This window comes from Cygnus atratus, chromosome 1, assembly GCF_013377495.2.
Source record: "Cygnus atratus isolate AKBS03 ecotype Queensland, Australia chromosome 1, CAtr_DNAZoo_HiC_assembly, whole genome shotgun sequence".
Taxonomy (NCBI): domain Eukaryota; kingdom Metazoa; phylum Chordata; class Aves; order Anseriformes; family Anatidae; genus Cygnus; species Cygnus atratus.
Window position 1 is genome coordinate 100,574,773 of NC_066362.1, and position 13,012 is coordinate 100,587,784.

At 51.5% G+C, this 13,012-nt stretch overlaps 2 protein-coding genes across 2 annotated transcripts; one reads left to right on the plus strand and one right to left on the minus strand.

The window, feature by feature from the left end:
- Positions 1-718: 718 nt before the first annotated feature.
- On the plus strand, positions 719-9,593 carry GNB3 (G protein subunit beta 3). Its single transcript, XM_035545764.2, has 10 exons — positions 719-811; positions 3,949-4,050; positions 4,643-4,681; positions 4,849-4,955; positions 5,056-5,119; positions 5,236-5,398; positions 5,499-5,565; positions 6,564-6,765; positions 7,877-8,093; positions 8,937-9,593. Exons 2-10 carry the CDS (start codon positions 3,994-3,996, stop codon positions 9,041-9,043), a joined length of 1,023 nt encoding a protein of 340 aa, XP_035401657.1. The 5' UTR covers positions 719-811; positions 3,949-3,993; the 3' UTR covers positions 9,044-9,593.
- A 600-nt stretch (positions 9,594-10,193) lies between these two features.
- Positions 10,194-12,872, minus strand: CDCA3 (cell division cycle associated 3). The gene is made up of 5 exons (XM_035545766.2): positions 12,759-12,872; positions 12,541-12,670; positions 12,263-12,454; positions 10,961-11,082; positions 10,194-10,578 (listed from the first exon to the last, which is right to left on the minus strand). The coding sequence occupies exons 1-5, from the start codon at positions 12,870-12,872 to the stop codon at positions 10,438-10,440; spliced, it is 699 nt and encodes a 232-aa protein (XP_035401659.1). The 3' UTR covers positions 10,194-10,437.
- Positions 12,873-13,012: the final 140 nt, after the last annotated feature.

The following is a 13,012-nucleotide window of genomic DNA, read 5'->3' on the forward strand; positions in this document are numbered from 1 at the left end:
TTGGCAGGTAAATTGCACCATCTTCCAGACTGGAAGAGGGGGTCAGCGCCTCCCCTGAGGGACCTGGCACTCGACACCCACACACAGTCCTGCGCTCCCGGTGGGCTCCTGCACACACCTCTTTGCAGTCGGCTGCTTTTCTGGATGAAGAAGCAGCCCGCAGAAAGAGAGGAAGAGAGCAGGGTAATTTTACCCTGGCCTTTGATCTCCATGACAGGAGAAGGGGATCATCTCTGCATCCGGCTCTGCAAGGAGCCTAGGGTCACCAGGGCGAGCATGCAAGGCCAGCCAGGGGATTACACAGAGACCCAGGGATGCTGTCTGCTAATATTCAGTCTTCCCTTCTGCACCTTTCCCTTTTCTGTTTACAGCCCTCTCCCAGCATCCCACAGAGAGACCGCTCCCTCCCTAGTGTGGGGGAGTCTACCCAGAGGCTAGAAAATTAGGGGGTTCAATTCCCCTTTCTTCCCACCCACTGCTTGCATCCCCCTTCCCAGGAGGAAGCGATGCAGGTGGCTCAGCAGGACAGTTCCCCAGGGTGCAGCACGGGCTCCTCCTCTAACTTTGTTCAAGGGACATAGCTGCTGCCCTGCAAAGTCATGGTGAGGCAGAAAAAGGCAGGAGGAGGAAGAAGGTGGAGGAGTTTGGTCTGCTGTGAGCAAGCACCCAAAGGGCTCCGGATGGGTCTGGCTGCCCACAGAAGTGCTACAACAGGCGCCTCCAGCAAGTTTGTCAGAAAAGGCAGGAGGGAAAAGAGCTCAGTGTCGTCATCGTGTTGGAGAGCAAAAGAAATGAAACTGCTTTTTCAAAGGTACCTAACAACTTGGTTTCCACTACTGTCTGAAGAGTCATTACTTCCAGAAAGCACGGAGAGTGCACCATTTGGTAGTCTTTACCCATAAAAACAGTCTGGGCAGCTACCATGAGCTAAGCTGCAGGTCCACAGGCAACATGCATCCCTAAAGTCCCGATTAGGGCAGTAACATGCCTTGGCCAGGCTCCAAACTCCATTCCACTTTCCCTGTTCCTGCTGGACTCCGTTCCCCCATTTCCTGACCTAAATTTACATGACAAGTTCCTCTCCTGCACACCTGCTGTGGTCCTCCTGGGAGGCAGCTGCACTCTGCTGGGGACTAGGTAGCTCACTCTGAACAAATTTCATTGGGATGTGATGGGTGGAAACAACAGGTAAAGCTGGAGCTATTATTATCATTTGTCTGTGGCTCCTTGTCCTTCTGAGGCTGAGAACAATTCCCAACTTCATTTAGATTGTTCCCTCAAAGGAACTTAAAGGTTCGGACAGAGTCCTGACCCCAAGCTGCACCTTCTGTATATTTAGCCCTTTTTATCCGTCCTTCACATCATGCCCCTGCCCTTTGATCTTCCTGCCAGCAAAGAAAGCCCCTCATCTGGTCGTGAAACTTTGCAGGGAAGGTACCTGTGAGCTGGCTCGCCCGTGCTAGTGCCAGGGTTGAGAGAAAATACACGATGGAAAGGAAAGAGACTGGTTTAAAAAAAAAAAAAAAAAAAAAAAAAACAGGAGACATGCATGAGAGTCTTGGGACCCAGCAGGTGCTGGGGCACAGGCATGCAGCCAGCTTCAGCTGGGGCAGGAACTGTAGGAGAATGGGAGGAAAGAGAACAAGGCTCCCATCTGTGTGCAGGTCTGGGCAAACAGAAACAGAAGTCCACAAGAAGTCCAGAAGACTGGAAGGAGGGAGTGAGCAGGAAGAGGTGGCCCAGCAAGAAAAGACATCCAACACTGAGGGCTGTAGAGACATGGTGCTGGGGAGGTAGGATCAGTCCTGGGGAAAACAGACGGGAAGGTTTGCACCATAACGATAGAGCTGGTGTCCACAGAGTGGCTGAAAGTCCAGGTTTGCCACTTGGTGTGCTGGAAGGCAGTGACCAGAGCTGGACGTGGCGTCTGGAGTTTGTACACCGAAGCTGAGGGGCAAACACCACGTTATCTTGTGGAGCCTCCTACTGAAAGCTGCAAGGCCTTCTCCAGTATCCCCTCAGTCTGCCAGTTATCTGAGAGATGGAGTGAGGTGTCCAAACCCTTCCCAAAGAAGTGCGTTCAGGTGGGTTTTGGGGGGCAGTGTTATTCATCCATGACCAGCTTTGTCCCCTTCTGAGAGGAACCCCATCATCACCGTTCTGTTGAAACAAAAGAAGGAAAAAACAGTGGAAAGGAGGCGGCTCAGGTGCTGATCTCTCCCTGTCCTTCAGCGTAGTTGAGGCTGGCAGCCCCAGGCCGTCTTTGTGGTATGTGCCTCCAGGCTCTGTCAGTGCAGCCCTGGGCCCCTCTCCTGCTCCCTCACCACATGCTGGAGCCAGCTGGCCACATCCAGTGTGGGGTAGGGAGCAGGAAAGAGGCAGCAGTGCTGTAACTCCAGTCAGGCATGCAGGCAGCAGGTACAGTCTTTCTCTGCAAGGTATAATCTGAAATAGGCTCTCCCTGGGACAAATGCATACTTTTAGGGGAGCTGGGGGAGACAGCAAAGGGAGCAGCCTGACATAGAAGAAGCGAGGCCTTCAGGCAACGGGCCAGAGGGGATAGAGACAATGTGCCTCACAGGGAGTACAAGGAGAAATTCTGCAGGTGCTGCTGGAGTCTTCTTGGCCCTAGGGCAAAGTGCCAGTTTTAATTATTAAAAACACCTGGAGCACATCTAGACACTCACGCCTACACAGGAGAAAGATTGAAATAATAAAGAGCGTATTTGTCTTCAAGAGTGAAGACTAGAATCACTGGTGAAGTTTTAAGTACATCTAACAGAAAAGAACTAGAGAACAAAACAGAAATGCTGTATAATCATGTAGTCTTCCTGTATCTTGAATATGAATTACAGCTCTGGTTCATTGCCTTCACTATGCAAGCACATCATCTGTGTTCTGTAAACAACTGAAAAGGGCTTAGAGAACAACAGAGGTGATGAGACGCAACAGCTTACATGGAAGGAATGACTAAGTGTGCTCTGCAGTCTGCAAAACAGATGTATGAAGATGACTATGACAAAGATCTATAAAGTACTGTATGACACTGGGGTGAATAGAGACCAGTTACTTGCTAGTTCTTCCAACTCAAAAACTGAAAAAATGCCAAGTGGAACTAGTGTCCTTTGGGAGTATTAGAACCAGGAACTTCAACACAGGGCATGCCACTAAGCTGTGGAAGTACTCACCACTGTCAACATTTAGTATCACTGAGGATACTAAACTTTAGCAAGGGCACAAAAAGTTACTGGACAAAACTGTAGAAGAAAAAATCCCCAACGACTTGCCTACAGTAATGCTGCATCTAGCTTTGGAAAACAGTGAAAATCTGGGGCTAGGAAAGTAGGAGAAATACCACTTTCTGCCTACGTTATTCTTGGATCCTTCCCTAGGCATCCACTTTTTTTTTTTTCTTTTTAATTGTAAACTAGAAGGGAACACTGACAGAGCACCTCAACAGACCCCAGATTTCCATGATGGATAAAAGAACTGGTGATCTCTGCCTGTTAATGCTTTACCTACGACAAAGGATAGGAAATTGGTCCCACAGTCACTGGGCTCCTCTCAAGTTTCCTCCTCCTGGAGCTGATATGGACAACTTGGACATGGACAGGTAGAGGATTCACGGCTTTGTAAGCCCTTACGTGGAGATGTCATAAATAAAGAAACAAGAAGGCAAGTGCAGCAGAACCTCAGCAAGAGGTTCTGGAGTTCTTCAGTTTCCCAGTGTTCATGTAAGCAGGACACAACAGAAAATGGGCCTTTGATCAGGTCCATATGACCTTCCCAAATGCAAAGGGCTTTGACCAGATACAGCACAACATCCAATCATTCGACCAAGAAATGGTTGCTCAGGCCTTATCAGAGGCACCTACGTTTCCATAACTGAGCAGTCATATTAATGCCCTTTTCTACCTCACACCTTTCTCTTTTGATTTGTCTTCCCAGATTCAAGGTTGTCCCACGTGGAAGAGTCACCTCTAGCTCAGAAAGATGGGGGAAATGGAACAGATGAAGCAGGAGGCTGAGCAGCTGAAGAAGCAGATTGCGGTAATGCTGGCAACAGTCATGAAACTGCTGACAGTGTCTATTCCTTATATCCAAGCCTCCAAGTTCCCCTCCTCAGCCTCAACTTGGAGCTGAGCTTTCTCCTTGTACATCCTTGGGGCTCTCTGCAGTTCTGCACAGACCTTTAAGTGCTAATGGAGATCTTCATAGTATAGGGGGAAGAAGGGGAGAGGAGGGGAGAGACAAGGAGGCACTATAAGGGTGAGAAGGAAGTGGACATGGGCATCATGTCTGCAGGGGAGCAAAGACTGTAATTCATCCCCAGGCCTCCTCTGTCTGGGAGACAGCGGGTGTTCTGCCAGGCTGGAGGGTCCATGGAAAAATGTTGCACAGGGAACTGGGTGCTGAGCAGCTTTTGACTCACCTACCTATTGTTTGTTTGGTGCTGAGGAGCCCTGCTCGCAGGCCAGGAGCCCCCTTTGCTGGGCACAGTTTAAACCCTGCAAAACCACAGTTCCTACCTCTTGCAGCCCACACTTTAAATGAGCCTTTGGGGAACGTTTCTGAACTTTACTTGCTGTTGCCTTTACCATACAGCTTTTTCCTGTTTCATGCTCTGTTGTCTCTTCTCCAGGATGCCCGGAAAGCTTGTGCAGACACAACACTTGCTCAGGTAAGGTTCGGGGCTGTTTGGCAGGTGAGTCTGCATGAGGGCAGCTAGCACCGCTCCAAGGGGGACTCTCTCCAACCAGGAGGGAATCAGGAGGCAGGGATGTGGGGAGCAGTACAGCCCCTGTCAGTCCAAGATTAATTCTTTCCCTCCCCCTACTCTCTCCTCAGATCGTGGCTGGTGTGGAGGTTGTTGGTCGCATTCAGATGCGGACCCGAAGGACCCTGCGTGGGCACCTGGCCAAGATCTATGCCATGCACTGGTCGACGGACTCCAAGTGAGAGATGTTGCTGATCTGCTGAGTGCCCAGCACCACCTGGGAAAGAAGGCTCTGACAAGAGAAAATTTACTAACGTGATCTTGTTCCTCTCTCACAGACTCCTGGTCAGTGCCTCACAAGACGGGAAACTGATTGTGTGGGACACGTACACAACTAACAAGGTAGGTGTCGGGTGGATGCAGCAAACTGCAGTGGGTCCTCTCAGAGCTAGTGGCCTCGCCCTGCTCTCCCAAATCCTCTGCTGCCAGAGTCCAGACACTCTTTCTTGTCCTCCCAGGTTCACGCCATCCCTTTGCGTTCTTCCTGGGTTATGACCTGTGCCTATGCCCCCTCGGGCAATTTTGTGGCCTGCGGGGGTCTTGACAACATGTGCTCCATCTACAACCTCAAGACTCGTGAAGGCAATGTCAAAGTGAGCAGAGAGCTCTCAGCCCATACAGGTGGGTGTGCTGCCTCCTGCAGCCTGGCTGCCCTCTGCTTCCAAACCTCACCCTTTTAGCCCCGTCCTGTTTCTCACACTTGCTTGCTCCCACTTTCCAGGTTACCTCTCCTGCTGCCGATTTCTCGATGACAACAATATTGTGACTAGCTCTGGAGATACCACGTGGTGAGTGTTATCTTGTGTATCTTATTGACATGAGAAATCACACTGAAAACTCACATGGATCCCCCAGCGTACTGCATTTTGGGAAAACTCCGCCTCAGAGTGAAGTGTGACCTTAGGAGCAGACACTGTGCAGCTCCTCTGGCTCCAAGAGCTCAGCACGTGATGCTGCTTTACTCTGCAGCACCCTCCTTCCCATGAGATGTAAGGATGAATTGTTTTACCTGGAGACCACACAAAGCAAATTAGGAAGCCAGATTGCTTGTTCCTCCCTTGGCAGAGCAGGTGCTTCTTTTCCCTGTTGAGGTCAAATCACGATGCAGGTCTACTGGTGAAGCAAGGACCATGTCCCCAGCTCTCACAAAGCACAGTGTTTATCCCAGGACAGAAAGCATTTTAAATTTGCATGGATTCTATGTTACATGGTCCCTTTCTCAGATCCTATCCCTTACAAAAGGGACCTGTGCAAAGCCAGTGCCTGAATCCTTTGGTTCCTGGTTCTCAAGTATCTCTGTGTTGTGACTGAGCAGTTCTGAGTCTTTACTCACCCCAACCCAACATCCACTTTGGAAGAACCTCTTGAATGAGGGTGAGTTGGAACGTGGCATTTCCATCAGAGACCAAAGCTACAAGGGATTCATTTGCCTGCCTGTAGCGTGTGATCCCAGTGACCATGTCCCATGCATCCTACAAGTGTGGCAGACTTTTTTGGCTGTTTTTCTTTGGGTATCTCTTACCTCCTCTCAGCATCCCCTTCAATTGTTGCAGTTATGGGAATACTGTCAAACCACACACACACCCTCAGCCTTAGTCTAACTCCTGCTTCAGTAAAAGTATGAACAGCAACAGCTGTGAACATATTTCCTTCTGTATATTTTCATCCGTCTTCCCATGTGGTAGCCAGGTCCATGACTTCCCTCCTTTTGTTTGTGAGTAGGACAATTCTTCATCCCAGCTAATAGAGTTGTCCTGGCTCTGAGAAGTTCTCTCCTCTGCCACAGTGCGCTCTGGGACATTGAGACAGGGCAGCAGAAGACGGTGTTCCTGGGCCACACTGGAGACTGTATGAGCTTGGCAGTCTCCCCGGACTTCAAGCTGTTCATCTCTGGGGCCTGCGATGCTACTGCCAAACTGTGGGACGTGCGGGAGGGTACCTGCCGTCAGACCTTCTCAGGGCATGAGTCTGATATCAACGCCATCTGTGTACGTATGCCATCTGCATGGTGGGAGGGGAAACAAAGAAAACGGAGGGTGGGCCAGCATGAAATAGTGTCTCAGGTCAAAGCTGAAAGAGGCTGTCACAGTGATGTGGGGAAGAAGGGTCTCAGAATGCAACCTGAAGCAGAGGGGCTGAGTTCACTGGTGTTTGGGGGCTGGTTCTTCCCAGGCACTGGGGCACCAAAGCATCTGCCATTCTCCAAACCCTGCCTGAACACAGCTAGTACACCATCGTTTGTGGAGCACAACACAAGTGCTGACGCAGCTTTGCTGGTAACAGCTGTTGGAAACCACAGCTCAGGCATGACCTAGGAGCCCTGACACAAGACACAAGTGAGGTAGCAGGAATACCCAATTTAGCTGAGGGTCTCAGTCAGCTTCAGCTTGTAGAGGTGGTAATTTACCATCACAGGGAGATCTTCTGAAGAGGAAGTCTTAATGTGAGACAGCAGAGAGACCTGGGAGCAAGCATCCCCAAGGATTCAAATCAGAGAGCTAGAAAGAGGTGGCAGGACAAGAAGTGTATCAGTTTAATCTCTTTCTGCTCATTAAATGAGTCTGCCAGCTTCCTGCAATGTACAGCTTTTCTCACTTGCCCCCTATGGCTATCCTGCCACTTACATGTTCTTCTGCCACACCTGTTCCTGAAGATTTTTTTTCTCCCTCTGAGGACTGCAGGCAAGACACACCTAGGAACCGTGTATGCGGAGGTTGGGCCATGAGGTTCAGACAGCCCAGTGAGCTGGAGGCTCTCATAGCCCTGAAACTTGCCAGAGCCCATCTGAGGGATAATGGGTGGATGCCTGCCAAGCCCCAAACTAGCCGATGGAGTTAAAAAGGCAATAATCCTTCCCCACGCACTGGGACATTTTGTAATAGTTCTAGCCCCTTGACCATTGGCTTTCCTAATGTGGAAAGGGTCTACTCGCTCTCAGGAGAAGCATCAGCTTCCAGCTTCAGGAGACTAAACTTTTAAGATCCATTGTCTTGTCTTACTGACAAGCCAGTCTGGCTTTCTGGTGGTTAGCAGAGGGGCGAAGATGTTGAGGAAATCTGTAAGACACAGAGGGATTAAAATACGGTGTGCTCTCCTCAGTTCTTCCCTAATGGTGAAGCCATCTGCACTGGCTCAGATGATGCCACCTGCCGCCTCTTTGACCTGCGGGCCGACCAGGAGCTCATAGTTTACTCTCACGAAAGCATCATCTGCGGAATCACGTCAGTCGCCTTCTCCCGCAGTGGGCGCCTCTTGCTTGCTGGATACGACGACTTCAACTGCAACATCTGGGACTCCCTGAAAGCAGAACGTGTGGGTGAGTGGCTCCTGGAGGCCCTTCTTTCATTCTCTGCAAGGTCTTCTAGCCCTTCCAGAGCAAGGAAAAGGCCTGAAAAGGCCCTCATTTTTCTAAAAGGGACACATCCTATACTAATCAAAGATCTGCAGTACTTCCTTGTGCTTAAAGAACACACCGTAAGTACTACAAACTATCTTAAGAATTGTTGGCTTTAAGATTAAGCAGGTCAAGCCTTTAAAAAACATAGCTTCAGAAAGGAAATGAGTATCAATATTCCTGTTAGCTAAACTACTCTCAAGCACCGTTATTTCACACTTTCTCCTAGCTTCTGCTGTTTGCCTGTTCCAGCTGCTCACAGTGCCACTTGGTGGCCAGGCACCAAGCTGAGCATGGACCTGAGCTTCCGTCCATCAACTGTGGATAGATATTCTGTGATGCTCATGCAAAAGGATACACCCAATTACCATTTTTCTTCCAGGTGTGGCTCCTAGCCTCTGCAAATTTATACCACAGCCCACCTTTTGATCTGCAACAGCATTGCTATTTCTCAGTTTTGTAGGACTATTTGATAATAGCTCTAGGGTGAAGTACGTAGCAGCACTCTCTCTAGCGCTGAGGATTCAGCTGGCTGGACCAAGAACATTGCTCTTTGGTGAGATCCCAAAGTTGTACGCCATGCACAAATGTTCTTCTGCATGCTTGTTTATATTAGCCCTGTACAGATTGTTAGCCATGTTATGCAGGGATAGACAACGTGATACACAGGGCAGTAGGTACACAGCCTGTGGTGAGCTCTGTCAAGCCCTTCACCTCTCCCAGCCCCATTTCTTCTGCTAATCTTTCTTCTTCCCCTCCTGTCAGGAATCCTGTCTGGCCACGACAACAGGGTGAGCTGCCTGGGGGTGACAGCGGATGGCATGGCTGTTGCCACTGGCTCCTGGGACAGCTTCCTCAAGATCTGGAACTGAGGATGACAGGAGAGAGGAAAAGAGCAGCGGAAGCACAGCCCATGGCAGAAAGCATCACCAGCTGAGCACAACAGAAACGCCTACTTGTCACTCCCGCTTGTCTCTACACACAGGTCACTTGTAGGGGGTCTCTTAGAGTGAAAGGAAGAGAGGTCAGGGGGTGGGGAAGCAGGAGCACACACACTGGCTCTTCTCCCCACTTCTAAACAAGCCCAGCAGTTTCCAGCCTCTTGTAGGCTTGAAGACTGCAAAACACAACTGTTCTTTACATCTCAGGACTTTACAATGCAGTTCAGATCCCGTGTCTTCCTTCAGAGACCTCTACCCACACTTGACACCCATCCCTCTGAGGACCCCTTATCCAACACCTCTGTCTTTGACTTAACTACACCTAGCTTCTCCATGTGGTTGTCATGTCCCTGCAGACAGCCCCAGAGACACATGGGGTTGGAGATTTATATCATGCAACCTCTACCAAAAAGGTAGTATAAATTGGGCTCATTTTCCCTTGGGAAAACTTAGCTCAAGTCCTATCTATGCATAAATGGGGGAAAGGGTAGCCCTCAGACCTGCCAGAACCAGGGAATGTTATTTATTCTTATTTATTGTTTGCTTCTTGCTGTTCCTTCTCTTTTTGGCTCATCCCTGTATTACGTGGTGACCCCCCTGTCTAACCAGTAGCCATCAGCCACTACTTCCAAGTCTGTTTTAGGTCTTTGTAACCCAGGCAAATAAAGAAAGCTGACGTAAGCACCACAGACTATGTTATTTCCAGGGTAGCAATGAGCTACTGCAAATAGAACTCTCCTCCTGTGAATACTGCCTACTGATCCTCTCCTGAGAGGATCTTATTCACAGGCATTCTTCTACCTCTAAGTCCATGGGGAAGGTGTTCACCTATGCTCTGGCTGAGAACAGTCAATTAGTCCCGATGTTTGCAAGCTATAGCTCCCCAGACCCCTCTGTAGTGCATGGACCATACCCTTCCCAGTAGTTTCAGCTCTACCATGGTTGTTATAGACAGGCAAAGCTGAGTATTAGAGCTAATGAAAGGCTGAACTATCAGTTCCTGAATCTTGGTCCGAGGATGAGATAGTGCACTGGGAAAGCAGGGTGCTCCAACTGTTCTATCAAGACAGAGTCACAGCAAGGGTTTATAAATTTATTTGTTACAGGCAAGAACTGTACAGTCAATACAGCTAACATACAGAAAGCCAAAGCTTGTACTGTACATAGCACATGCAAGCTACAACAGAATGCTTTCCCTTCCCCCCCCCCCCGAGAGAGGTAAAAAGTGACAAGTCTGGAGTTCCAGTCTGCTGCAGGATTCCTCACCCAGGAAGATTCTCAAAGCACAGAAGCAAATTACAGCAAGATCCTGGGAAAGGAAGTCTCTAGTTCTCCACAAAAGGACACTGTTGGTTCTCTTTGTTCAAGTCGCTCCAAGGACAGTTCCCGGCTTTGAGGTTCCTGCTCAGATCTGCTGCCACTGTTTCCTTCTCCCCAAGGTTCTCTCCCAACACATGCCTCTTAACCTAGAGAAGGGAGAAAGTAAACAATGTGAAACACAATGGAAGGTTAATAAATTCTCAGTAAAACATATAATCCATTTTCAGGACATTCAGCTTAGTCTGACAATGCCAGTCACTCCAGTATTTGAGAGTGATGGACTTTTTTCTAGAGCATAAGAAAATAAAGGGTGCACTGAAAGGGGTAATACTGTGGTAAAGTAGAAGATCCAGACATGAACAAGTTTCTGAAGGGATCTAGGGACAAGATTGCCCCACAGAAAAATACTCGGAAAGTCACAAGTTTCTATGGGCACAGGAGGCCACAGCTCCAGCCTAGAGCCATACAGACATTTAAGGAATTATTTCAGCCCATTCTCCCTCCCACAGTACGAGGCATTGGCTTTACCTGGTGAGGGGCAGAAGCACTGGGGGAATTATCATCTTGTAGGACACTGAAGGGAGATCGGCCATTTCCTCCAGATGTTACCATGATTTTGTTGCCGGCCTTACGTCTTACATACTTGCTTCCTAGCGAAGGAAGGAAACAAGTCTGCATGTCACAACAAAGCTATTGGGTCCTGGATTTTAAGTGCCTCCTGACATATACAATCTAGTCTGCTTGCTACCACAAAGAATGTTATCCAAGAAGTAAAAAGATCAAAATGAGATAAAGGCTGACGGATCTCTGGAGGTCATCCGGAGATGACATTAGGAGACATTTCTTCTCAGAAAGTAATCCAGCATTGAAACAGGTTGCCCAGGGAAGCGGTAGTCACCATCTCTGGGGGTGTTCAAGGAAAGGTTGGACCTGGCACTGAGGGACGTGGTTTAGTGGGTGATATTGATGCTCGGGGGATGGCTGGGCCAGATGATCCTGAAGGTCTTTTCCAGCCTTAATGACTATCTGGTCCAACCCTCCTGCTCAAGCATTACCACCTAGAGCAGGTTGCCCAGGACCATGTCCAGGCAGCTTTTGAAGATCTCAAAGGAGGGAGACTCCACAATCTCACCAGGTAACCTGTTCCAGTGACAACCTCTTGTGTTTCAGTCTGCGCCCATTGCCTCTTATCCTTGCACTGAGCACCAGCAAAAAGAGCCTGGCTTCATCCTCTTTACACCCTCCCTTCACATATCAATTAAGATCCCTGAGCATTCCCTGCTCTGCACAGAAGAGCCCCAACACTCTCAGACGTTGCTCATATGAGATGCTCAGCAGTTTTCTGAAGCATGGTCTATGTTAAAGAGACAGTCATAACACTTGGATGCGTTTCCCATCTTCTATCCCCAGCAAATCCCCAAGGAGAATCTGCAAGGTCCCCTTGAATAGATCTCCAAAACTGCAAGCCTGCCTCAGACAGGGGAAGAACACTCCTGTACATTTACATTTTAATTTTGACTGCAGACTAAGGGTGTAACTTTTCGATTCCCGACAGAAGCCAGCTAGGTAAGAGAACAATTCCCAGAGGAGCCTCCGGCCTACCAGTTAGAGAGCGGTAAGGACAGGCTGCTCGAGGAGGCTGGAGGCTGCTAAGCTGGAAGGCAGGGACAAAGGCCAAGCGTCTGTAAGGAAACCAGCCCTGTGCGTGCTGCAGGGCAGGAGATGCGCAGGGCCCTGACCCACTCACACCACCAGCCCCGCTCCTCCGCGAGCAGCGGCCGGTCCCTCCCGCAGCCCGGGGGACACCGGCACCGCCCGCCCCGCACTTACCCGCGGCCGGAGCCGTCCCTGCGTGGCGTGGGGCCCGCGGGGTGGCCTCGCAGCATCCTCCGGGCGACGGGGGCCGCTCCGCCTCTCTCCCGGGGGCTGCTGCCGGCTCCCGGCGGGGCCGGGCGGCTGCCGGCGGCTCGGTCTGGACGCCGAAGGCCTCGCTGAGCTGCTTCACCAGGCGCTCCACGCTGTCTGCGCGGGGGGAGGCGGCGGTCAGAGCCCCGCCGGGGCGCCCCCGGTGCTGGGGGCGCTGCCCCGCGGCGTGCGGCCGCACTCACCGCTCAGCGCGTCCTTCATGGGCGTGCGGGAGATGCCGGGCGTCGGCGAGCGGGGGTCCGCGGCCGGGCCGGCCGCCTCCGCTGCGGGGCCGGGCTGGGGGCTGCCGCCGGCGGGGGGAGAGCTCAGCACCTGCGGGGTGGGGGGTGGGGGGGCAGCGGGCGCTGAGGCGGGGCCGGCAGCGCGGGGCGGCCCGGGGAGGAGGGGAGCGGGGCCGTACCTCGATGGGGGTGCGCAGGATGCCGGCGCTGGGGGAGCGCGGGTCGCGGACGTGCTCCGGGCGCCGGCCGCGGGGCGGCGCGGGGGTGGCGGGGGCGCTGCCGGAGGCGCCCATGGCGGCCCCGCGCTGCCGCCGCCTGCCGCTGCCGCCGCGATTCAAATCTCCCGCGCGCCGCCCGCCGCGCCGCCCCATTGGCCCGCGCCCCGCGCGAGGCCGCGCCCCCCGCCTGCCGGCCGCGCCCCCGCGCCCCGCCG